Source organism: Myxine glutinosa, chromosome 5, assembly GCF_964187855.1.
Source record: "Myxine glutinosa chromosome 5, kmMyxGlut1.1, whole genome shotgun sequence".
NCBI classification, from domain to species: domain Eukaryota; kingdom Metazoa; phylum Chordata; class Myxini; order Myxiniformes; family Myxinidae; genus Myxine; species Myxine glutinosa.
In genome coordinates, this window is record NC_136265.1 from 204,990,218 (window position 1) to 205,017,925 (window position 27,708).

Consider the following 27,708-nt stretch of genomic DNA (forward strand, 5'->3'; position numbering starts at 1 on the left):
TATGTTGCCGCTATGTTGGCGTTAAACTATGTTTTAAAACTAATTAAAACCATTTCATGTAAATAGAGGGGGGGGGGGGGGGGGGATTGTCACTGTACTCGCAAGCCGTTCGCCGTTCGCTTTGGCGTTGCGAATGGACCAAAACATTTCATGGACCAAACCATTTCATGTAAAGCGTTCGCCGTTCGCTTTGGCGTTGCGAATGGACCAAAACATTTCATGGACCAAACCATTTCATGTAAATAGAGGGGGGGGATATAATTTTAGATATATATATAGTACGGGCATGCCCTAGTTAATTTAAAAGGCTTAGGCACTATCGAGCGATTTATTTATTTATTTATTTATTTATTTATTTATTTTAACTCCAAAAAACGATCTTTTTTTCCATAATTTATTTTGTTTGTTTTTTGGCCTAAAACACTCAGGCACTCACTGATGAACCTGTGAAAGTTTGACGAAGATCCGTTCAGCCATCTCTGAGAAAAATGGCGATACAGACAGACAGACAGACATCTCTCTTATATAGTAGACTAGCCGAATGCACCCGGCGTTGCCCGGGTTATTTTTGAATGAATTTACTACTATAATTCAGCTTTTACTCGCGGCCATAGAAGATTGACTACTATAATTCAGCTCAGCTTTTAATTGCGAAATGGGCTCAGCCCAGCCGAGGCGGCATCGACCGGCCTCGCCACCTAGCCAATAACCTTCCCGGGGCCAGTCCCAACATTTTTGGTTCCTTTTGAATGAATTTACCACTATAATTCAGCTTTTACTCGCGGCCGTAGAAGATTGACTATTATAATTCAGCTCAGCTTTTAATTGTGAAATGGGCCCAGCCCGGCCGAGGTGGCCTCGTCCGGCCTCGCCACCTAGCCTATAACCTCCCTGGGGCCCATCCCAGCATTTTTGGTTTCAGAGGTTTCCTCCTATCTTTCACCGTTCAGGAGATTAGCACGTGCAGACAAACAAACAAACAACCAAACAAACATACAAAAACTTTCTTTTGTATATATAGATAGATAATGATAACTGATGTCTTGTAGGAAACGATGCCCTGGACTAATTAAGAAAAGGTTTTTTCTGTAGAATCCCACATCGAAACGCAATCCTTTGTAAAATCTCAAAGAAAATTCAAAAGGAAATTTAACTGAGAAGCCCCATGCAAGGAGGGCATATTTAATTAGATGAGGAAATTTCACGAACAAGGGACTGTGCACAACTTAAACTCAAAATCAATGGACAGACCAACTCGTTCTGGACGCCCTTTGCTGAGAACTTCTGAGGTCATTGAGAGGGACCAACAGTCTGTCGGAAACAGTCCAAAAAGTCGCTTTGTGGGGATAGTCAAGAACTTGGACTGACAGTGTCAAGTATTTAGACGGATTCTCCACGATGATATGAAACTTTATCCATACGGAATGCTAGTCCGACAAAAACTCATTCACCGAGACAAAAACAAGCGTCTTGAAATGGCTCAGTGATTTGAGGAGAGAATTGAAACGTGCACGGCCCAGTGTGCACTGAGCAAGCATTGCATCATTTGATTAAAATGCTGAATAAGTTCTGAGCTGCTTTTGGTCGCAGGAGAAGCTTTCAAAGAGAAGAACAATGGTTTCAGCAGGATGGGGCAACCCCTCACACCGCAAATGAATCCTGTGAGTGGGTGACAAGCTACTTCGGTAAGAGAGTGAGTGGCCGACACTTCAGCGCCGGGTGATCTCCACATTCCCATGATCTGATCCCACTAGACCTTTTAATCTTTGAGGATATCTCATCAAAGAGAAAGCTGAAACAAGCGATCACAGAGAACGTTAGGTCCATCCCACTTGCCGAATGTCAGCGCGTAATCAACAACTTCGTCTGTTGTATTCAAATCTGTATTCGGCGCAGAGGTGGCAATTTGGAGCATGTGATCGACCGAGTGCCAATGTAAAGTTTTACAAGTTATGGTTATATTTGGTACACCTGTGTCACAGCATATATTCCTGAGGTTTTATTTAATTCAGAAAAAAATGAATGTATTGTGGATCTTTTTACGGGTTTGCTTTTTGGCACACACTGTGTCTATTTTTCTCTGCCATTACTCCATTTTGCAAAGTTAAAAATAAATCGGCCTGACCTTCTAATTTTGAAGAATATTTCAGTGTCTGCACTTTTCACGCAAACCTTGTTCCTTCATTTTCTTTGCAGACGTGCTGTGGTGGCCCTGGCACGTCTGTCCCGGTTTCACGATGCTCGCCGCCGTCCACCCCATCATCCTTCACTCTACCTCTCATTACTGTTGTCACGAGGTGCAAGAGCAGGTGTTGGGCAGCATGGCTATCCCACAGAAATCAATCAGCGATTGCCCAGAGAAGGCCTTACTGCCAAGGTTTGCCTAATCGGTTGCAGCATTTACCTTTGAGGGGGTGTGCATTTCCCCTAGGACTGATTGCATTATTGGTATTGTGGAATGCAGGAGTGTGACGAAATGATGATGATATCACGTGTACTTAACCACAAGGAAAATCTCAAGTGGGACTGGACAGCCATTAGTATGCTTCTAGCGGTGAGTTCTCAGTGATGAATGATGATGATGGTGATGTGCGAAGATGCCAACATTGATTTATAATATAGTAGTTTTATTTAACCATTCCTTTCCAGGTTATTGTGATTTCCCCTCTCCCTTCACCTGCCTTTCCTTTTTGTTCCTTCACAGTTTCTCCCTGGTTTCCTCTTGCTGGTCTTTCAGCCCTGTCTCGTGCTTGAGCTTGTATCCATTTTGGCCTCCCCATCATTGATGTTGTTCTTCCTCCAAATGTCCCTCTGTTGTGTACCCCTACCTTCCTGTTGGTGTGTGTTTTTTTTGGTTTTTTTTGGATACAAGATCGAGGCTCATGCAAGCGCTAACATTAATCACACAAAAAAAAAAAACACGGACACACAAAACATACAATAAAGGGAGCGGGAGACAAGATGGGGAGAGAGAGGGAAGCACACAAGTACAACAGCAGAGAACAGCGACATCGAGAGATCTGTGGGAAGGAGAGGGCCTGGGAGGGGGGGGCATTGGAAGGCGGGGGTGGAGGGGGGGGGGTTGGAGATCTATAAACCACATGGACACAGCTTTCCAGGAAAGAAGTTGGTATTTCAAAAAAGTGGATCTGGTTTGATTTAACGAGGGTTTTGGATGGGGGAAGATAAGAGATGGTGGTGAACAGCTGTTTTAAAGACCTGGAGGGAGGAGTGGGATTGAACAGAGTGAGGGAGTTTGTTCCAGAGGCAGGAGTAAAGAGGAATAAAAGAGTGAAGGTGAGCAGAGAGTTTTGATTTTGGCAATTTCACCAGAAGAGGGTTGCTGGCAGATCTCTTGTGCGACCTGTAGGAATATGTGGGGGACAGAGCACAGATAGAGCTGGGGGAGCTAGGCCGGATAGGAGTCGCTAGAACACAGAAACACCACCAACCTGCCTACGGTGAGTGAGTGAAAGGCCTTCACAATCAACTTCATTGCGGGAGATTCCAATGATTCTGAAAGCTTTGGTTTAAACAGCGTGAAGCCGAGCTAGGTGTGAGGCAGGAGCATCAGCCCAGAGGGGAGAGCAGTATTCCATTGAGCTGTGGATGAAAGCCTCGTATGTAGTGAGGAGCTCAGGTGTGCCAGGAAGGACTTCGCACGACGGAGGATGCCCAGTCGGCGACGGGCTTTGGAGGCCAGCTTGGAAATGTGGTTTTCCCAGGAAAGATCATGGCAGATAGTGAGACCCAAAAGGTTGAGTGACAGAACTTCTTGGAGAGGATTGTTGAGAAAGTAGATGGGAGGGTTGTTCAGTCGGTCTTTTCGGAGGGACATCGTAAGAGTGTGAGATTTGTCAGGATTGAAAGACATGGTCCACTTGTTTGACCAGTCTGTGATTTTGTCCAGGTCTGCAGAGAGTGAGGAGGCTGCAGACTGCCGATCTGAGGGAGGAGGTATGGAGTGGCAGAGAGTGGAGTCATCAGCAAAGAGATAGAGAGGATTTTCCAGAGTCGGAGAGATCATTGATGAAGCCCAGAAAAAGCACACGGCCCAGAACACTGCCTTGGGATACTCCAGCCTGAACAGGAAGGGGAGTTGAGAGAAATCCATTCAGGGCCACACGTTGACTACGACCAGAGAGGAAGTCCGCAAGCCATGCGTGGAGATTTCCATGGATACCAGAGGATGAGAGTTTGGTGAACAGAGCGGGGTGCCAGACCACATCAAAGGCACGTGATATGTCAAGGGAGACAGCTCTGATTTTTCTGTTTGGCATTGAGGACCTCCATCCATTGTTGAGATAGCAGAAGCAGCATGTCCAGGGTAGAATGACCTGGTCTGAATCCAAATTGATGATCGGAGATCAAGCCATTGGAAAAGAGGAATGATTTGATATCCGAAGCAATGATGGATTCCATGACTTTGCTGATAATTGGGAGCAGGCTGATTGTTCTATCATTGCAAGGATCTGTTTTTGTACCTTTCTTGTGTAAAGCGGTAATGTTGGCTGATTTCCAAACTGATGGCAGATGACCTTGAGCAAAAGAGAGGGTGAAGAGAATAGAGAGAGGGTGTGAAAGAGTGACAGAGCAGGATTTTAGGACCCGTGGGCTGATGCCGTCTGTTCCAGTTGCAGAATCTGAGTCGAGGTTTGACAGAAACTTCTCCACCTTGTCAGGAAAGAAGGACACATAGTCAAGGAGCAGCTGGATTCAACTGGGTAAGGTGGGTCCAGAGAGAGACGGGCTTGGGACACAAGATTTTGAGGCAAACACAGAGTTAAGGCATTCGGCTTTGTCACGTGCGGTGTCAACTGTGTAGCCATTTGAGGTAAGGGAGAGGATGGAGGGGGATCAAATACCAGAAACAGATTTGACCAAATGCCACCAGGATTTGGAGGAAGGAGGCAGGTTCGTGAGTTCAGGCTTGAGATTAGAGAGATATTGTTTCCTGGCTCTCCTGAGGGTAGACACCCAATTGTTCTGAGCTTGGTGGAAGGAACTGAGATTGCCTTGGATGAGCCTTCCAAGAGGCAAAGGCAAGTTGTTTCAGGGCACCTGCCTCACCACAAGATTCAGTGTACCAATGGATGGGAGGAAGGGTATGACAACTGAAGACGACATGGGATAAATCTGTGCATGACAGAGAGCAGTTTACTTTGGAAGAATTCCCAGGAAGAGTTGATGTCAGAGGCAGTAGAGATGGGAGACCAGTCCAGATGATTAATGGCTGCTTGAAGATCATGCCAGTCGGCCTGAGTGAAATGACAGACTCGTTGACGCTGAGGAGGCTCTCTGAGAATGACCAGAGAGATGTCTACTTTAACAAGCATATGGTCAGATGAACCGATTGGAGCAGAAGAAGAGCAGCAGACATTTGCAGGGAAGTCATAACTGAGTCTAGAAGAGAACATGCTTCGTTGACTGAGATCCGGGTCATGAAATTGACTGATTGTGTCAGTCCCAATGAGTCGCAGAAGTCCTTTACTGAGATGCCATGGCTGGTGTGAGACGTACCCACAACCAGCCAGCTGGCATGATGACATTTGAAGTTGCCACATATGAGGAAGAGAGAGTTGGGATGAGTGTATAGAAGTCGGTCCATGTTATCAGACAGCGAGATGTAGATGGAGTCATCACTGTTTGGTGGACGGTACAACACACATATGAACAAAAGGTGGGAGTGAAGGGGAAGCTGTAGCCAGTACTCCTGGGGGTGAGGTGGAGAGAGGGCAGTGCAGGGAGAGTGAGGAAGAGAGTTTTTTTTAAAGATAGCAACCCCACCACCAGGACGAGGCTCAGGTCTATCATATCGGAGGAGGTGGTAACCAGGTAGAGATATTAAGGAATCAGAGACATATTGAAGGAGAAAGTTTATGTTAAGCAGATTACGTCTGGTTTGTCAGTAGCAACCTGTATGAAGAGATCAATCAGGTTTGAGCGAAGGCCCTGGATGTTTGAGGTCCATACCGTTAAGGAAGAGGGAGGGGGAGCATCGGGTGCAGGACAGGGGAGGGGAGGGGTGGGGTAATATGAAGGGTGTTAGGGGGAGGTAGGGAGAGCTGTTGATAGTGTGTCAGAGATTGCAGAAGAGTTCGGAGAAAGTGAAGAATGAGGAGGACAAAATGTTTGATGGTGAATGGATGAGGCACAGTGAGGGGTTGTTTGATGGGGTGCAGAGCAAAGTAGAAGGTTGGAGGACGTGGAGGTATGAGAAAGAAGGGAGACGAAGTGGGGAGGAGGCAGCTTTGAGGTGGAGGGGGGAGGGGGGAGAATTGGAGAAAGATGGTAGGGGGGGGAGGTTTGAAGGGGTGGGGGGAGAGGGGAGATTTGAAGGGGAGGGGAAAGTGGGGAGATTTGGAGGGGAGTGTGGGGGGGTTGAAAGGGAGGGGTGAGGGGGAGTTTTGGAGGGGAGAGGTGAGGAGGGAGTTTTGATGGGGAGGGTTGGGTGGAGTTTTGAAGGTGAGGGCGAGGGGTTAGATTTGGAGGGGAGGGGCGAGTTTAGAAGGGGAGGGGTGATGGGGGAGAATTGAAAGGGAGGGATGAGGGGCGAGTTTAGGAGGGGAGGTGTGATGGGGGAGTTTAGAAAGTGGATGATTAATGAAAAACGAACATTTATTACAAACTGGGTTTATTGTGATTTTCAAGTCAGATCCATTTGAAAATGATAGAGGAGGGGTGGAATGCAGGTGAGTTTAGAGAATGTAGGGAGGAAGAACTGTAAGAGATTGAATTTTTTGCTTTGATGTGTTTCATGTGTTTTCATACTTCCATGTGTTTCTCCACTTTCCACTGTGTTCTTTCTGTTCTGTTCTGTTTTGTTTTGTTTTTTTTGTTTTTTTCTTACTGTTTTGTGGTCTAGCTCTTCAGGGAGCCTCAACTTAATATATAGAACCACATGGTCCTCAATTTACCTCCATTTTCTTTTTTAACCTTGTATCTTGGTTTATGACAGGCTTTGTACACCAGTATGAAGTATGACTATTGCGCTGTCAGTGTGGTGACTTTATCAGGAAATTATTGTTTGCCATATCAAGATTGTGTTACTAGTAGCTATGCTCAGGAAAGGAAATGGCGAAATGCTGGTTTTGGTGAAGTGGAAGGAAAGACTGATGTGGATGAGATGTAATTTGTACAGAGCAATGGGTATATGAAGGGAAACGACTGGTACCTGTGACATTTGGGGACCATTTAATTTAGAGATTTACCTTGTGTAGAGCAATACTTTTCTATTTAACATTGAGCATCTGTCTAACAATGGTGGTTTCTGCATTCTCAGTGGCCAAATGTGAACCTGAAAGTTTTCAAAGATGAAAGTATGCACAGGTGAGCAGGGATGGTGGGATAGAGGGTTGATTACATTTTTATGGAATGAGTGGATTGAATGGAATGAATTTAAATTTGGTGGTGGTACTTGGGAAATCCATCAGGGAAGTACTATTTTAAAATCTGCCAGGGACCTCAGTCGAGCAATGAGTCCAAGGTTCTCAGCAGTCTCCCCAGATATTATGTTCTCCTGATTCAGGTTGACCAGCTCGCTTGAAGCTATTACCTTGAATTCCAGGGAAAGATCTGTGGAAGCAACTGGTTGAATTATATTGACAGAGCAGTTTCTCAAGGTTCTATTAGACTTGTGAAGTTCAGTGTTACTTGGTAGTCTTTGAAAATCTCTCAGAGTGAGTATTGTCGCATCACCAGAGATTAAGACTGCTGGATGACGGATAGCCGTAACAGTTTTACTCCTGAGGCGGCAGCCCAAAAATGGTGGTATTTTTGTCACGGGTGGGATGAAGGAATGCAAAGCGTTTATCTGAACGGAGCACACGGGTTTATTCCGAAACCATAAAACACACAAACACGACAGTAAATTCAACAAATATTAATTTAATGAAAATAACCCAAAGAATAAAATGAATACTGAAGTAAACTAATTCCTAACTGAGGTACCTCAACACATGGACTCAAAGACAGACAAGGGGAATGATAAAATAAAAATAAAATCCCTTTTTAGCTTTGGTCTCCTAGCTTTGGATTTGGATAGTGCACCTAGCTTTGGTCTCATGTAGCCCTTTTTGAGGAGTATGGTGGTGACGAGGCTCAGAGCCTCCCGCTCGATGAGCACACAAGATGGCCCGAAGGTGCCAAGGGTCATGAGGTAAGTTGTTGAGATGGCCCTCTTTTGTGTCCCTCTGCTGTACGGGGAAGCACAGCGCGGACCACAGCCCACCATGAGCCCAGCAGTCCCCGAAACCTCAACCATAACCAACGCAGCCAAGAGGTCCTTGCTCTACAAAAACGCGCACCAACTCAACCAGCTGAGATCGAAAAGATGGCGTGCCTTTCTTGTCCGTGCAAAAAACAGCAGAGAGAGAGAGAGAGAGAGAGAGGGGGGGAGAGAGAGAGAGAGAGAGAGAGAGACGTGCTCTTCTTCGTTCTCTTGAGAGCCAATCCCTGAACGTCCCTCCCAGTTCGCTCCACCCACAACCTCTGGGCGAACCATGTCCCTCAGGGGCGTGGCCTGTTTCCTTATGAGTTTATTTGGGTGGGGCTTATTCCGATCACTCTGCTTTGGTTCTGTCGGCGGTGGTTGTTGTTTAAAGGAGGTTTTCATGGCCACCCTTGTCAGCAAAACGTAGAGGGGAAATTATGTACATGGGAAAATTAACCTCAATTCCTACACTAATTACCACTGCTTCACCCCTCGTGTGAAGACACATAAACAATCTTAAGCTACAGTTCCCCTACTTAAGTACATTGGGATTTCTCCTCCGCGTCTATGGTCCATGCTACAATTATACAATCCTACCTTCCCTATGGGATCCTTTTATCTACGCCCGTAAATGTAACAGTATATTGCACCTTGCATCTGTATCAATAGGGAAGGTAATGTTCGCAATGCCACTGACTCGGACAGTCTGGGACCATTTGACATATGCCAGAGTGCCGATGTTGTCAACCTTGTACAGCCAGACCCGACATTCGCAGTTCCAACATGTACTTGTGATTCATAAAATTTGACCTGCTTCGACATTCACGCCTCTGTGCTTTGTGTATTCGTGGTTTTTCAGGTGCTATTCGTGTTTTTTTTCTGACTTGCTTTGACATTTGCAGCCCTGTTATTTGTGTATTCGCGGTTTTTTTTGTGGGCGCATTCGTGGTTTTTCGTGAGCGTGTTTGCATTTTTTGCGGAATTGTTCTTGATTGTTCAAAACAACTTTGATCATATGTTGAGGAAGGATGAAAGTGACTGGTTGAGAAGAGTGATGGAAATGAATGTAGAAGGAAGTTGAGGATGGGGAAGACTGAGAATGACTTGGCTAAAGATGGTGGAAGGAGAAATGCGGGCAAGGGGGTTAACAAGGGGAGATGCAGAAAATAGGGCAAAATGGAGAAGATTGTCATGGGGACCGCAAGGTTAACCCCTGTTCTAGCAGGGGAAATGGCCTTAAAATGCCTGTTGTTGTTGTATTGTTTATTTGCCTTATTAATCACGAACCACCACGAACCTATCCCCTTTTTACCCATTGAAACAATGCCCCGACATTCGCGGATACGACATTCGTGGCGTTTTCAGGAACTTAGCCCTCTCGAATGTCGGGATCTGACTGTATATCTGGAGAACCTCTGAATTGTTTTTCCATAGATGTTCCTTGTTACCTCCAACATTTATTCGGTGCGTTTTTCCCAGTCGCGTTCGCCTACAGCACACCAACATCCAGTGGTTTGGGTGTTTACAATAGGATCAAGTAGAGCCCATTGCAGGACATTTCCCTTGGTTCCACAAATGTTGCTCATCCTTGCCACACGTATAACACACTTTGAATTCCTGGAGCTGCGATGATGAGGCACTAGGTTGTAAAGATGAGGCATGAACTGTAATGGCTGATGTTGTGAAAATCAACCAAGTCCACAACTTGTCCCATATGTAGGTTTAATTTCAATCAGATCTTTGCATCATCCTGTAAAATACATCATGCAATATATATATATATCAGGATCTAGGCATCATATGAGAAAGATTGAATATATCAGTCAATGCAAGCAAGCCTAGAATATAAGTGGGTACGTACCATTCAATTCTACATGTCATTGTATAATGTCGCAGGAGTGGCCTCGAGTCGCGGACGTCCGAGGTCTTATAGACGCCGCTCAGCGGTTTAAGTGAGCATCACACCTGGGTTCAACTTTGGTACATTTTCACTACATTCTCCCCGCCGTTAGAACTATACTGCCGCTAGGCAGGAAGCGAGCGCGCGTCAGCATTAATTGATTGAGGAAGTCATTATATTATTATTGGGGTGTCAAAGAAATATTTCCCTATTGATTCTTGTCTTTGTGCAATTGTTTTATGTTTCGCTATGCATTATGTTTTGCACTCTGTCAAAGCGTCTTTAGGGCTTCCTGAAAAGCGCTATATAAAATAAATCCATTATTATTATTACAGGTCAGTCGGTCCATCCGTAGCGGTCAGGGTGGCGAATTACCCTGCCAGCACAGGTTCGGAAACTACCGGGTACGACATCCCCAAGCCCGGAGTCCCCTGCTTCGGAGTAGCCGCTGGAGGCAGGTGTCGGAGGGGCACCTCAGTGCCTTCAGGCAGGGGTGTATCAGGCGAAGGGAGGGACGGCAGATGTTCCCTAGGCGCACTCATAGCCTGGTTAGCAATCATGTCCGATACCGGCAGACGATGAGCCCGTGGGTCACAATAGTCTAGTCTTACAGTGGGGTCGTCGGCACAGTAGCTAGATATGATAAGTTGTACCTTGTCGAAGAGCGAATTTCCATTCGTCGCAATGCAACACATTACAGGAAGATGTGTTGATGTGTAAATCAGTAAGCCTCTTTATAGTAAGCTGTAACAGTAAGTAAGATTACATGACAGGAAGCCATTACAGTAAGTCCATTACAGTAAGTCTGTACCTGACTAGGCTCCCAAGGGTACATGGTCGATCCATGTTAGGTCCATGTCATGGAATTGCCGAGAGAGAGAATTGATGAGAGCCATTCGGAGCCATAACGAGAGTTACTCGATACCGGCAGCGGCCCTTTTTGAAATCACGAGACTCGAGCGCCCTCTGACGGCAGCTCATACGAATTACAAACTCTTGCTTCGGCACGTGAAACTACCGTTGGCAGCGATCCTTCTCACGAGACTCGAGCGCCCTCTGACGGCAGCGCGTACGAATTACAAGCTCCGGCAAATATACGTTTGCCACGAGCGCCCTCCGAAGGCTGCCTGAACGACCGGCAAACTGCAGTCGGCGTGGGAACCGCAACCAAGTATGGCAGATTACAACGACGCACAAAACGACCGAAACGCGCCTCCCCAGCGAAGCGCGCAGAACCTCCGCGATGCATACGGCAATCCCGTCCTGCAGTACAGCGCTCGGAGGATCGAAGAAGATCGGCTATACCGGCTACCGAGAGAACGTCCCGGATGGATTGTCCATCCATGGACCGTCCTATTGACATACCGAGAGGATGTCCCGGATGGATGGATTGTCCCATTGACAAACCGAGAGAATGTCCCGGATGGATTGTCCATCCATGGACTCAAAGCGACCGAGAGAACGTCCCGGATGGATTGTCCATCCATGGACCGTCCTATTGACATACCGAGAGGATGTCCCGGATGGATGGATTGTCCCATTGACAAACCGAGAGAATGTCCTGGATGGATTGTCCATCCATGGACTCAAAGCGAGAGAATGTCCCGGATGGATTGTCCATCATCTCACCCCCTCACTCATCCATCCCCCCCCCCCCCTTTTTATTTTGAGATAGCAGCCGCGCGCCGCGCACCGAAGTCGAGACCTTCACAGTCTGGGGCAGAGGGAAATGGAAACAGGCAGCGGACGGGCGAGGCGTCTCGCAGTCTCGAAATGTGTCGTGGAAGCGAGCCAAGAGCCCTGTCCTAGAAGCAACTAGCCCAGAGTCAAGGGCGAACAGGCGGGACGGTGCCCTCGTGGCTTGCTCAGGAGACAAGGGAGTCGGGCGCAACGCTCAATGTTACCATCTCATGGGGTCACCGTGGACTCCCAAATGCCCCATGGTCTTATCGATTAACGGCATAAGTCCTCGATGTTGGCTAGTCGCCCTCGAAGGCCGCCACGTTATGACACGCACATTTGTGCTGGGGCGGTCAGGTTGAGTATTTCCGCTATCTGTAGAGGTACCAAGGTAGACGAACTCAGGTAGACGTACTCTGATGACGCAAGCGCGTGAAGCAGGCAATTACGTTAATGGCGCTGTAGGGCAAACGCGTGATTAGTCGATGACGTCATCAATTGGTCCGGGCGCGTGCGGGCGGGTTTGACGGTGATTCGCCCCGTCCTCGGATTCCTGGAGCGGAGTTCCAGCTGAGCGGTATCCCCAGACGGAGTAAAGTGGCACACCGAAATCTATAGTCTCGCGTCCATTGGGCACCAGCATTCGAGCGGACTCGAGATTGGTGTACTGAATACCAACCCGGCCGACGAGTGGATTGTATTATCTAGGGTGCACTGCGTTCGAGGGAAAACCGAAAGTCGAGCTCGGCCCATTGAACCAGTGCGGCACGCCGAGTCGAGTGGGCGAACACGCTTGGCAGCGATAAACTGCACGTCCTGAAGTAGCATCTCGTTTGATAGCTTTCGGACCGTGTTATACATATCACGTCCTGAAGTAGCGTCTCGTTTGATAGCTTTCGGACCGTGTTATACATATCACGTCCTGAAGTAGCGTGCCGTTTGATAGCTTTCGGGCCAAAGGATCGAATACATATCACGTCCTGAAGTAGCGTCTCGTTTGATAGCTTTCGGGCCAAAGGATCGAATACATATCACGTCCTGAAGTAGCGTCTCGTTTGATAGCTTTCGGGCCAAAAGATCGAATACATATCACGTCCTGAAGTAGCGTCTCGTTTGATAGCTTTCGGGCCGTGTTTTGTCCGGAGTTTAGACATAGTTCGTCATATAGAATACATATGGTATATGATCATCTAGCTTAATGCGAATCGACTAGCATCGAATACATATCACGTCCTGAAGTAGCGTCTCCTTCGATAGCTTTCGGGCCGTGTTTGTCCGGAGTTAGACATAGTTAGTCATGTAGAATACATCACGCTATGGTATATGATCATCTAGCTTAATGCGACCTTCCCCCGGTAGTGCCCGAGTGCTGTGAAAGTCTATGAAGGTCCCGCTCGACGTCCTTAGAAACTCATCCGTGCTGCGGCGAGTCCTCGAATGGTGCCAAGCGAGCCTCTTGCCAAGCGAGCTTCATGCATTGAGGCGATTCCGGGCAGCGGAGTTCGCCGGCCTCGTTGAGTAGCCACGCATAGGTGGGATTCCGACCAGCAGCAATCGGGGCCGCCGGCCTCGCAGGGTACGGCCTGCGAGGGGAATCGCATACGATTCGCGTGTAGGAGGTGATTCCGACGAGCAGCGATCAGAATTGCCGGCCCCACAGAGTAGTGCCCACGATGGGCGCAGTGCGCGATTCGCGCGTAGGAGGTGATTCCACCGAGCAGCGATTGGTCGGGTTGTGCCCGCGATGGGCGCAGTGCGCGATTCGCGCGTAGGAGGTGATTCCACCAAGCAGCGATTGGTCGGGTTGTGCCCGCGATGGGCGCAGTGCGCGATTCGCGCGTAGGAGGTGATTCCACCGAGCAGCGATTGGTCGGGTTGTGCCCGCGATGGGCGCAGTGCGTGATTCGCGCGTAGGAGTTGATTCCACCGAGCAGCGATTGGTCGGGTTGTGCCCGCGATGGGCGCAGTGCGCGATTCGCGCGTAGGAGGTGATTCCACCGAGCAGCGATTGGTCGGGTTGTGCCCGCGATGGGTGCAGTGCGCGATTCGCGCGTAGATGGTGATTCCGACGAGCAGCGATCGGAATCGCCGGCCTCGCAGAGTAGTGCCCGCGATGGGCGCAGCGTGCGGCTTCGCGTAGGAGGTGATTCCACCGAGCAGCGATTGGTCGGGTAGGCCGGCCGTGTGAGGCATGGCAGACATGGGAGTCGTGAACACTCGTGTGGGAATCTCATCTCGGGCCGAGGCACGCAAATCTAGGATGATTCTCTCGGACGGAGCCGTTAGCGTTTCGAGCAACCGAGGCTAGACTCGTACCTTCGGCTCCAAGTGGGTCCGTCGTTCCGACGGGGTTTCGGCCGCAGGACGTTTCCCAGTAGCATCGTTCTCCAGGCGTCTTGCCGGAGTCCGTCACGCCTGCTCCGGCGTTCGGGCCTCAGGAGAGCAGTTAACGCTTTGACGACGCGGTTCCGCAAAATGCTTGCGAGGTCCCAACGCATCCAGTCTCTTCGAGGCAGACCGGCAGCGAGAGTAGTCGGAGCTCCGTGGCTGGAGCTAGCTCGACGGGTCCTCCGCTGGTCATTCTTCTCCGAGGTGGGCCTCGCAGGAGCGTGGAAAATGTCGGGAAACGCTCGTCTCAGATCTGCGTTCATCCGGCCATCGCCAGACTCGTGTCCCGCCATTTCCGCAGATCATGATTGAAATTAAGTGTTGTGAAAATCAACCAAGTCCACAACTTGTCCCATATGTAGGTTTAATTTCAATCAGATCTTTGCATCATCCTGTAAAATACATCATGCAATATATATATCAGGATCTAGGCATCATATGAGAAAGATTGAATATATCAGTCAATGCAAGCAAGCCTAGAATATAAGTGGGTACGTACCATTCAATTCTACATGTCATTGTATAATGTCGCAGGAGTGGCCTCGAGTCGCGGACGTCCGAGGTCTTATAGACGCCGCTCAGCGGTTTAAGTGAGCATCACACCTGGGTTCAACTTTGGTACATTTTCACTACAGCTGACACACCAAGCTGATAGTTATCTTCATCCCCTATGATGCACTGTGCTTGTGAGACCACTCAAACCATTGTGCAATCTCGAGAGCCTTTACTAGTGTCGGTCCTTCACCTTGATCCAGTGACCTTTCTTGCATCTTGGGTTCAAAGATGCCAGAAAATGATCGCATCTATTGGAATGTCCGCAGAATCAGCATACTCGCAGTCCAAGACAATAATACTCAGGTCCCTGACAAAGTTATCAAACGTCTCCTCACTCCTTTGTTTCCAATGCCTGAGCTGGTGCCAGGCAATCCGCTTGTTCTTTCTCGGGCGCACATACATTTCAAAATGACTGAGCACCCAGTCGGGATCATCTTTCTCAGTTTCCTCCCATGTGAACGTCTTGTAAACTTCATGCCCATGGGCACCGATCCAAATGCCTAACCATCCATCCAGGTTTTTGCTTTGGGGTTAGCTCAGACAGCGGGACTGCGAACATGGTCTCGAAACTTAGTGAATTCCCCAAATAAATCCGCTGCATCCCAATCGATAGCTGGGTATTTGAAGATCGGAGCCACCATACCATAGTTATGGATGGTCGGTTGTCGAAAAGCAGTGAATTCTGTTAACTTCTGACAATGTAAGACACTGCTTTATTCACCAAAGTCTATAGGTGCATGACGTGCACTCACAAAATCTCATGTGATCCCATTTGAGTCAGAATGGCATATGGTAATTCACAAAACACGGAAGCAAACACAAACATGGAGCAGGAACAAAGCATTACATTACACATGGCCACCTCCAACTTCGACTTTTACTTTTATGTGAAAGTGGGGAATTACCATAATAAGTGGGTGAATTATTATACCTGCAATTGTAATCCTGCACTGCTGGACAGAATAACTTGAAAACTGAATGTTATTGCTGTAAAAAACTGGAATGGCACTTGGTAGAGCGCATACATCTGCCAGGCAGAACAGTTTACATTTTGTATCCCACTGATTGGCCGGATCTGGATCCGGACATGAACCAAAATCAAATCTGCTTGTTCTTGTCGCCTGACTCATCCACCAAGTTTTGTCATAACTCATCCACAAATTTTTGAAATATCATGCTATATATAATGTGGGCCCCATCACTCAATGGTGAAGAATCACTTTAAAGATTTTTTTAAATCTCGTATCCGAACCCGGATCTTGATGTTTACCAAAATCGAATCACTTTGTCCTTGTCACACACTTTGTCCTTGTGCACCAAGTTTCGTCCAAATCCTTCCATAACTTTTTGAGATATCCTGTTCACAGACAAGCAAACAGACAAACAAGAAAGGACATCAGGCCTTTCTATCATCAGAGGATATTCCACCGTTCACAGGTAAACAATGTTTACCGGGATATCCCGCCGTTAACATTGTGAACAGCTTCACGTGATATTCCACCATTCACAGGTAAACGATGCTTTGCGGGATATCTCATCAGCTGCATAACATGTCATCCCTGCGAGTTACTGCGCAGAATGAAAACACTCCACAGTATCTATTAGTGCAATTAGCTGTCTCCCTTTCCCCCATTGAAACAATGGCACGGCATTCATTTGTGGATTTTCATCAACATTCGTGGATTATTGCCGACATTCGTGGGTTTTGTTCCTCCCAATTCCGGGACGTTCATCGACCTTCGCGGATTATCGTTGAAATTCTCGGGATTTGCGTCACCATTCGTGGATTTTGACTCGCCGTTCGCGGTTTGGTCCTCTATTCGTGGATTTTCGAGACTCGGGAACCTATCCCCCCTTTTTCCATTGAAACAATGCCCCGCTATTCGTGGGTGTCGCTATTCGCGGATTTTCCAGGAACGTATCCCCCGCGAATAGCGGGGTTCAACTGTACTTAATAAATTGATAATAGTTAAGTAATAAATCAATTAATTGATTAATCAAAAAATAAAACATACTGTTTTGCCAAAGCACTTGTTCACTATTGTGCCCAAATTTGAGCTTCCTTGCTCAAAGGATGGCTGAGATATCGCCCGGACAACCTAGAGAACCTTGACCTTTGACCTATATCGTTTAAAACATTGACAGCCTCACTTTTGTCCTTCACTTTGTGTGTGCATGGGAATGTTCTACTAAGTTGGGATGGCCATCTCAAACTTAAAGTTTCCTCGCTTTGCCACTCCATTAGGGAGCGAGTGTTTCTGGTCTCTGTAATCTACTGCATCAATCATCTTCATCTAATAATAATAATAATATAATATGATATGTTCTATTCCAAAGAATTTCAATGCAGAAGGAGGCCATTAAGCCCACCTGTCATGGGCAATGTTTGCCAACCTATGGTTGTTTGTCTGTGCTCTATCCTTTTTAAATCTGCTCTATCCTTTTTAAATACTAAGTGTCAAGCAAGGAAGCAGCATGTACCCTTTTTAAAGTCTTTGGTATCATTCGGATGGTGTTCCCAGACTCAGAGCAGATGCTCCAACCGTTCGTTACACCACTGAGTTTAACTTCCTCCCTGTTTACTACCAAAACCAAACTCCTAATGCTTTCAGGCTCTAAATTGTGCTGTTAGGTTCTACTGTTTTTCTTTGTGCTATAAATACAAGTGTACTGTGTCAAGTCGGAGATGCAGCACAGGTTAAATGGGAAAAACTGTCTTTTTTTTCTTTCTACATCTCCATTTACTTGCTCCTACATGAATAACCAACCACCTTTAGAGGCCATTTTTCCCCGCAGAGCAGGGGTTGTCCTTTTTCGGGCACCGTGGTCCACTTTTTTTGAAGCAATGTTTTATGGCCGGATGCCCTTCCTGCCACCAACCCTGTTAGTCGCCTCTTGCGACACACAGGGAATTACCAGTGAACTGGTACTCAATTTGCCGACCTCTGAAGGATGACAGGCTGAGTCAACCCCTATGGCGTTAATTCAGCGATCGCACAGGATTCTAACACAGGATCCTAGGATCCCAAGCCAGCACCCTAACCGCGAAGCCAACACCGAGCTTTGCTCCTACATGAATATACTTGACAAATTTTGCCACTTTTCCAGATTTCCGTTAGCCAGCAACTGTATACCAAACTGCAGTGTATTTTTCGTATGTCCAAAATTATCTGTACAGACAAGGGTAAGCCTCAAATCTTACATTTGATTTTGTTGGAGATATTTGTGCAAGAAACTCCAAATTTTCAGTAACGACTGTTTAAATAAGATTCCTTGAATATCACTTTCTGTACAAGGGCGTTCTAATCGTTTGGTTTTAAGGGGATATAAAATATAACTTGCAGTGCGATTCATATGCTTTATGTAAGTTTGAATACGCTTCTAAAGGTATTAAAGATTTCCTTGTGTGCCAGGTGGTTGCGACGTTTAGTGTATTTCTACAAGCCGAGTAGCAGACTGTTCTCTACGGTCGATGCGTCGCATCCCATGTCCCGTCGCCTTGTGCGCTGTGCGCTCGCCCTCGCGCAGTGCCTCGCACGCTCCGAAGAGGTACCTTTGGGGAAACGGGGGGTGTGGGAAGGCATGTGTTTGGTTTAGAACTGGAAGGCAGTGATATCCTCAAATATAATCAACCGATTTGTGCTGGAATTATAACATTACATTCATAAATCACTATTTTGTAGGTATGGAATATCTATTTCAATTTCCTGAGTAATGGCTGTGTTCCTTTAGTGAGAGAATGTAAACTTCCTGCTGATTAATCTAACTCATCTTACTGTGACGTTTTAATCTTTGGATCTATTGTCTTCTACATGATCAGATGCTCAAAGATTTCCACAACACTGATTTTCACCTGGCCCTTTCCAAGCTCAACAGCATTGCTAACATCTAAGTCGTGGTTCTTTGTGTTCGTGTTCACATGTGCACAGGAAGGTGAATGTTATTTGGATGATCTTCTTCGAGATGTGGTGCAGTGGCTGGGTGGCTGGCTGGAAGGGGCGCGTCCAAGTGGCGAGCGTTGCAGCATAGGTGGCGGTGGTCTTTCGCAATATTATCCTCTGCTTCTGGGATATATCTCTGGTCTCCCACGTGGGGCTCGAGCACTCGAACGTACTGGTGTTTTCCAAATGTACGCAAAGCCTGGAGGGTTGGTGCAAAGTGGTAACAATATATGCTTTGCAGGTTTACCTTTAATTACAAACAAGGTATTCTTTGTAGGTTTAGCTTTGTTTACAATAGAGCCAGCAAGCACCCTACAGGTTGGTTTTAGGTTTCTTTATATATTCGATGTTTACATGCTAAATATTTTAATCTAATAGGTCTGGATTTTTTAAATTGTGTTTTTTTGGACTGATTGCCAATGGACTGATTGCAGTCAATTGTGTTACAAGTGCTGTTAGCCAATGCATTATTTTTCGAATGTTCCAGGTGTTACACAGCACAATGCTATTACCATAGGGCACATTCACGAGATAAAACAGAAGTTTTTAATGTAGATCATTCAAAAGATGTTCCAGAGCAATCATTCCAGTCAGCATGCGTTATTCACCGAACATTGTTACATGTTTTGTTGATGTGTTGAAATTTGGATTTGAGATCAAAACTTGAATATGAGGCAACAGTACAGAAGGTCAGCTTTTATTTCTTGGTATTTATATTCATACATGTTTTACCATTCCAGCAGGCTAACCCCCGCTCTTGCAGGGAAAATGGCCTTAAAATGCATGTTGTTGTTGTTGTTGTTGTTTTACCATTGTAGAGCAACAGCACTTTTTATGTTCAGTCCCCCATTTTAGGAAAGCACAAGTATTGGAACAAATGACTGACAGGTGTTTCTTGTTGCAATGATTGTTCACACATAAAAGAGATGTCAATGTCTAGTCTTGGTTTTAGTGTTTGCTTTTGCCTTTGGAGTCAGTCAGCATAAACCAACATGGAGACCGGAGAACTGTCTATGAAAGAAAAGCAAGTAATTTGGAAGCTGAAAAAAAAAAATCAATTGAAACGACAGCACAACAATTGGGCATAGCAAATACAACAATTTGGAATATCTTTAAAAAGAATTAAACCACTATTGTGCATCGCAATAGACAACGGCCATGCTAGCCAAGGAAAACAACTGCAGTTGATGACATTAAAATCATCAGAGCTGTGAAGAAAAACCATAAAACATCAGCAACAACCTCCAAAGTGCAGGGGTGAAAGTATCACAATCTACCATTTGTGGAAGACTTACGCAGCAGAATTACAAAGGCTAAACCGCAAGATGCAAACCACTCAGCACCAAAAATAGAAAGGCCAGATTAGAATTTGCTAAGAAGTACAGAGGTGAGTCAGTACAGTTCTGCAACAAAGTTTTATGGATAGGTGAGACCAAGATAAACCTTTACCAAAACAATGGAAAGGTGGAAGTGTGGAGAAAGGAAGGAACTGTGTATGATGCAAAGCAAACAACCTCATTTGTGAAGCATGGTGGAGGTAGTGTCATGGCTTGGGCTTGCATGGCTACCTCTAGAACTGCCTCACGCAACCAAGGAGTTCATCAGGGAAAACAGTGGAAGGTTTTAGACTGGTGGAGTCAATCTCCTGATTTAAATCCAATGGAGCATGCATTTAACTTTCTGAAGAGGAGACTAAAGTCAGAAACCCCCCAAAACAAACAACAACTGAAAATGGCTGCAGTAAAGGCCTGGCGAAGCATCGAAAAGGAAGATACCAAGAGTTTCACGATGTTGTTCGTCACAGACTCAATGCAGTTATTGTATGCAAGGGATATGCAACCAAATACTATTATCTATCTATAATTCCAGTAATCTCTGTGTGTTTGTTTGTACGTTTGTACGTTTGTACGTTTGTCTGTGACCGCTGTTTCTCGACAACCACGGGTCCGATATACTTGCAACTTGCCAGGTATATTGCTGGGGACCCGAGGATGTGCCTTTTCAAGGTTTGAAATTAATCGGACAAGTACTTACCGAGCTATGGCGATTTAGCCGTTCGCCGTTCGCTTTGGCGTTGCGAATGGACCAAACCATTGCATGTAAATAGAGGGGGGGGTTCTGTGGTCGTTGCGAATGGACCAAACCATTCATGTAAATAGAGGGGGGGGGGGGGGGTTCTGTGGTCGTTACTGCCACGTGGTTTCAAAGTTTATTTTTGTTGTTGTTGTTTGCACGCATGTTTTTTTGCACCCACGTACGGGCACGCCCTAGGATGTTTACACACACACACCCCTACACAAATTTTTTTTTTTTTTTTTTTTTGGCAAGGAACGGGCACCCACGTACGGGCACGTCCTAGCTTATATATAGTACGGGCATGCCCTAGTACTACTTTAATTTACTTTAAATTAATCTGTTCCAATACTTATGCTTATCGAAAATGGGGGGACTGAACACAAAAAGAGCTATTGTTCGACAATGGTAAAACATATATACATAGAAATATCAACAAATGAAAGCTGACCTTCTGTACTCTTGCCTCATATCACCTTTTGATCTCAAATCCAAATTTATTGATGATCTTCTTCATCTTCTACATTAAAGAAAAACATTTGGGAACATGTCGTTTCATGATCATTCATTTTTTTACCAGGCAAGATAACTGTTGCATTGTATTAATACTACCCATGTTTGCTATGAAATTTGCCTCTAGGCTGGTAGGAATTAATATGGAGTAGATAGGGATGAGAAATACATATTTTAACATGTACTTCATGGTGTACGCTCACTCTTAAATTACTGCACCATGCACCTCTTTTGTGACCTTAAAACCTTGTCTTTTGTATGGATTTGTGCCTTTGACAGTCTTGCAAGGTTTTCATATTTTGACACAGCTACATTGGCACCTTTCATCCATTCGACATTGTTTAAATTTTCTTCTTCTTCATCGACTGTTTATACAGCTGCGTATTGTGCCCTTGTAGCTATTCATGACAGTTTGAACCTTTGTTATGAACACCCTCCAGCTGATCGTGATGCCGACCGACCTCCCCCTTCCTCATAGGACACCCCTCTGCTGGCTCTTGAGCATGCATGGCACCTTTGGTGTTATCAACCAAAACTGCTGGAGGAGTTAGTGCCAGTGAGCAAATAGGCTATTCCCGCTTTCTAGTATAGGATAATTGTAACATGCGTTGGCGAACTATTTAATTTTTGTTTGTGCAGGATGTTGTCGTTGGTAAGGCAGCAGGATACTGAACCACTGAACCAGCTGTTGGTCTCTGCCCTAGACTATGGGCGGGATGGCCTGGCCAGGGTCATGCTATGCAAGGCACTCACGGGTAGTGGAGAGGTATCTGAACTATTCCTCCAACCTTTTCCTCTTTTTCTTCTGATCAATAGACAGATATTCTGTTAAATAATGATGTGTTATTGCAGCACTCAAAATACCATCATTAAGGACAACTCTTTCCTTTTAGTGAGAATAGCGCAACCATGCGTCACCACCAAAATAAGACAGTGTAAATAGTCAGGGAAAAGTCTCCTTGCTAACTTTCAGAGTACAGTGAAACCTTGACTTACGAGTTTAATTCGTTCTGTGACCGAGCTCGTAACTCAATTTGCTCGTTTCTCAAATTAAATTTCCCCATTAAAATGCATTGAAATGCTATTAATCCGTTCCAGCCCGCCAAAAACCACACCAATTTTTTTTTTAATATACAGTATATATAAAAATATCTCGCGCTTTATATTTCACCTGTATGCAGCATACAAGTTGGCAGGATGGCCTGGACTGGAGGTACGCACACTTGACTCTAAACTGTCCAGCCTGGGTTTGAATCCCGACCCAGCTATAACCTGTCATGGGTGAATCACAGGCAGGGTGATTCATCAATGTGTGTACCGCTAAACTGGGCGCCCCGTTTGCGTCCCATTAGTTGTTGGATGTTAAGGATCTCACCGTGTTTTCCACAAAGAGAAGGCGAGCTATCGCCGGCACTCTGAACAAGTTGTGGCCTGGCATGCTCTTCTCCTCTGCCGTTATATACGTCCTCCTCGGCATCTTTTTCCAGAAGAGCCCTGTTTCGTCACAGTTGAAGATTTGCTGGGGGATGTATCGTTCGGCTTCTATCAGTTCGGCAAAAGTTATAATAAAATCTTCAGCTGCCTTCACATCTGCCTCACCAAGTCGACAACACGCACACCTCGCTCATGTTTTTCGACGATTGCGTGTTTTATATCCAAGCACATCATCCTCTTCTTCTTCTCAGTACTGCCCTTGGCACTCAATTTCTTAGGACCCATGGTTAAAACTAAGAAATTTTCCAAAATAACCAAAATGCAAAAACAAAGCAGCAGCGATATACGGCAGAGATGCTTGCACGGCAAGATAACCACGTGACCGGAACCCACTTGGTGGCGGGTGGCGTAAGCTCGTAACTCAGATCTCGGCTCGCATCTCAAAGCAATAAACCGCCCGAGCGACGGCTCGTATCTCGGAAAACTCGTAAGTTGGTGCACTCGTAAGTCAAGGTTTCACTGTATTGGGTTGAAGAGGATGTAGTTAACAGAGTTCCAACAATTAATAATAATTAATTGGCTATCATGGAGCGGGCACCTCCACCATGGCTGCAATTTCATCCCAGCCATTCTTAAAATAATAATAATAATAATAAACGTGGAAGTAATGTCATTAAGTGGAAGAGTACCAATCCTGATTATCCTTGAGCAGAATCGTAAAAAATAATCTCAAAACAGCATCGATCCCCTTTTAACTATTGTAGCTTGAACAATAGTCACCGTTTTGTCCCACCCATGATGTGGCAAAAGTGTTCAATAAGCCATTTGGATGTCAAGCAAGCACCAATACAGTTTCTTTCAATGTGTTTTCATTGAAATATTTTTGATTGATTTGGTTCAGGCCTAGATTTGGCCTGGCAGGATGGCCTAGAGGTATATGCATATTCATCTCTGAGCCATCTAGCCTGGGTTTGAATCTCTGTGCAGCTACAAACTGTCAGCCTGGTTTGGCTCAGAAAGGGTGAGGCATCAATATGTGTGCCGTCCCTCAGATGGACATTAAACTGTGCGTCCCGTCTGCCGGCATTAGTCAGTGAACATTAAAGATCACACGGTGCCTTTTGCGAAAAGTAGATGAGCTATCGGCAGCATCCTGCCAAAATTCAAAATTCCTGCTCTATGCCCCAGCCAATGATGGCCCCCAGCCCATGATGCTACTCGCGGCCTTGTGCTTCATACGAAAGAAGAATACGAAAAAGAAGGCCTAGAATTCTTGTTTATTATACTGTATAGGAATTTGTAGGATGTGATGCAAGATTAATTATGCACTCGATAACCATGCCCAGGAGAACTAGAGAACACAGTATCCTATCAAAAATTGGCATCAGATGAGGTCCCAGGCTGTGATTAAGGTACAGGGAGACCCTACGAGATATTCGACTACGAACACTTGTCACGCAATGCAAATACATATGATCATGTTTGTCCCATGAGTTTTGGTAGCTCAATACATTCCATTAAGAAATTCCTCTTCTCATTCATCTTCCTGGTACTTTTCTTGCAGGGCCTCCGCCTGTTCTCGACGCGCCTGTTGTGTGTGCTGGTGCGTGTTGGAGCTCCCTTTGTTGGCTCATGGGGCCTGGATCTGATGCTCACTCAGTTACATGACCCGTGTCCTGCCGTGGCGTGTGCCGCACTCTCTGCACTGGAGGAGGCCTGCGATTCTCGTGTATATTTGATCCCCTTCTCTAATACGCTATATGGCCAAAGTATGTGGACACCCGAACATCACACCCGTATGTGCTCGTCGAACATCTCATTCCAAAATCATGGGCATTAATATGGAGTTGGTCCCCCCTTTGCTGCTATAACAGCCCACACTCTTCTGGGAAGGCTTTCCACTAGATGTTGGAACATTGCTGCGGGGATTTGCTTCTATTCAGCTACAAGAGCATTAGTGAGGTCGAGCACTGATTTTGGGCGATTAGGCCTGGCTCGCAGTCGGCATTCCAATTCATCCCATAGGTGTTTGATGGGTTGAGGTCGGGGCTCTGTGCAGGCCAGCCAATTTCTTCCACACCGATCTCGACAAACCATTTCTGTATGGGCTTCAGTTTGTGCATGGGGCATTGTCATACTGAAACAGGAAAGGGCCTTCCCCAAACTGTTGCCACAAAGTTGGAAGCACACAATCGTCTAGAATGTCATTGTATGCTGTAGCGTTAAGATTTCCCTTCACTGGAACTAATGGGCCTAGCCCGAACCATGAAAAATATCCCAGACCATTATCCCTCCTCCACCAAACTTTACAGTTGGCACTATGCATTCAGGCAGGTAGCGTTCTCCTGGCATCCGCTAAAGCCAGATTCGGCTGTCGGACTGCCAGATGGCGAAGTGTGATTCATCACTCCAGAGAACGTGTTTCCACTGCTCCAGAGTCCAATGGTGGCGAGTTTTACACCACTCAAGCCGACGCTTGACATTGCGCATATTGATTTGGGCTTGTGTGCGGCTGCTCGGCCATGGAAACCCATTTCATGTAGTTCCCGATGAACAGTTGTTGTGCTGACGTTGCTTCCAGAGGCAGTTTGGAACTCGGTAGTGAGTGTTGCAACTGAGGACAGACGATTTTTACACGCTAGGCACTTCAGCACTCGGCAGTCCCATTCTACTGCCAATTTTTGTCTATGAAGATTGCATGGCTCTGTGCTTGATTATATATACCTGTCAGCAATGGGTGTGGCTGAAACAGCAGAATCCACTAATTATAACGGGTGTCTGCATACTTTTGGCCATGTAGTGTATCATAATGCTCGTGTTTATATTATAACAACAAATATATTCACAAAGCCATTGAAACAGTAGATGTTTTTAATTGCACTAAGCAGAAAAAGAATCATATTCAATCATATTCAGCTCACACACTTTTATTTATATCTAGCAAATACCACCCATCGTTTTGCCGATTGGGAATATTAAGAGGAGGGGGGAGAGAGAGAGGTAGAACGAGAGATGAGGGGGGAGAGAGAGCTGGGGTTGGGGGGGGGGGTGAGGAGGGGAGAGTGAAGAATGGTGGGAGAGAGCAAGGCCTTGAAAATTGAGTGCAAATTTTTATGAGTAAATGAATTAAAATATTATTATAATATTTTCAAATTTCTCTCTTGGACCTGTTGTTCACTTGCCCTGTTGCTTTACTCATTTTAATCCTCACGTTATGTTAATTGTACTTTTCAATTTGATCTTAAATGTGATTTATTTTGCCTTCCTAACTCTTGATGATTTCCCCATGGAGAACCCAGCCGCACCCAGGGAGTCTTCGCGGCGGTCCCACTTCATTTAATGAAGTTACACTGTCGGCACAGTTATTTAATTTTTTTCTAACCTCGATATAATTGTCGTTAAGTTAGAAAAAAAAAAAATATTGTAGGAAAAGTTAAGTTAAAGCTTTGGCAATTTCACATTTACTTTGTAAAACTTTGTAAATCTACTGGAGAAGGATCACAGCCTTGCTTGCTTAAAGTAAATAAAGTATGTAACTAGAACAACTCAATAGAGAGCATACCTATGCAGGTGAACAGTTTACGTTTTGTATCACAGAGTAGACCAGAAAATCACAATACAAAATCACATTTAATCAAAATCATCCGTCCACAACTTTTTGAGATATTCTGCTATATTTACAACTATATATATATATATATATATATATATATATATATATATATATATATATATATATATATATATATATCTATCTATCTATCTATCTATATACTGTATATCTATATATATATATCTACATATATATATATATATATATATATATATATATATATATATATATATATATATATATATATATATATATATATATATATTATTATTATTATATATATTATTATATATATATATATATATATATATATATATATATATATATACATATATATGCCATTTATATATTTGAGATATCCTGCTATTGGCCCTATCTCCCAATGGTGAAGAATCACTTTCAAAATTCTACTAGCCGGATACGGATCTGGATCTTCACCACAATTGAATCGATTCTTCCTTGTCACACACACAACCGGTCCACAAAGTTTCGTCCAAATCCGTCAATAGCTTTTTGAGATATCCTGCTATATGTGGGTTTTAGCGCTATCACTCAATGGTGAAGAATCACTTAAAAAATTAAATAATTCTCATATCTGGATCCATATTCAGATCTTCACCAAAATCTAAACGATTAGTCCTTGTCACACACCCAACCGGTCCACCAAGTTTCGTCCAAATCCATCCACAAATCTTTGAGATATCCTGCTATATAATTTTTGGCCATATCACTCAATGGTGAAGAATCACTTGGAAATTAAATAAATCTCATATGCGAATCCATATTCAGATCTTCACCAAAATCAAATCGAATCGTCGTGTCAGACACCCAACCGGTCCACCAAGTGTCATCCAAATGCATCCACAACTTTTTGAGATATCCTGCTATGTATCGTTTTGGCCCGATCTCCCAATGGCGAAGAATCACTTTAAAAATTCTAGTAGCCGGATCCAAATCCGTATCTTCACCAAAATCTAATCATTTCGTCCTTGTCACATACACTACATCTTTGCCAAATTTCGTCTGAATCTGTCCACCACCTTTCGAGATATTTTGTTCACAAGCAAACAAACGGACAGACAGACAGGGGTGAAAACATAACCTCCATCCACCTTTGGTGGCGGAGGTAAATATGCTTAGTTATAAGAATCGTTAATTTCTCAAATTTTTCCGATTTCACTCCAGGTTTCGTCACTTAATTAGTCCACATGCTTCCATCCTCAAATCGGAAAACAGATTTTGATTATATACTTGAAATAGTCTGTGAGAGTATTCTACATCATGGTTCTGAGGCAAGGCATTTTTGAATAGGCTGAAACAAAATGGCGGTTTAGGATCCCAGCGAGGTGACAGCGGGCTGACGAAGGACAAGCCTTTTTTCTTTCTTTCTGATGAGCGC

General features: G+C 45.2%; 1 protein-coding gene across 3 annotated transcripts in view; it reads left to right on the forward strand.

Annotated features, from left to right (window-relative positions):
- Positions 1–27,708, forward strand: part of RICTOR (RPTOR independent companion of MTOR complex 2) — a 115,572-nt gene that overhangs the window by 44,213 nt on the left and 43,651 nt on the right. For 2 of the 3 annotated variants that reach the window (XM_068115046.2, XM_078779393.1), the window contains 7 exons: positions 2,197–2,377; positions 2,465–2,554; positions 7,283–7,329; positions 18,149–18,284; positions 18,665–18,864; positions 21,902–22,028; positions 24,261–24,425. In XM_068115046.2, the coding sequence (XP_067971147.2) occupies positions 2,197–2,377; positions 2,465–2,554; positions 7,283–7,329; positions 18,149–18,284; positions 18,665–18,864; positions 21,902–22,028; positions 24,261–24,425 (946 nt within the window). The remainder of the gene's footprint in view (positions 1–2,196; positions 2,378–2,464; positions 2,555–7,282; positions 7,330–18,148; positions 18,285–18,664; positions 18,865–21,901; positions 22,029–24,260; positions 24,426–27,708) is intronic. The other variant, XM_078779392.1, reaches the window with a different exon arrangement.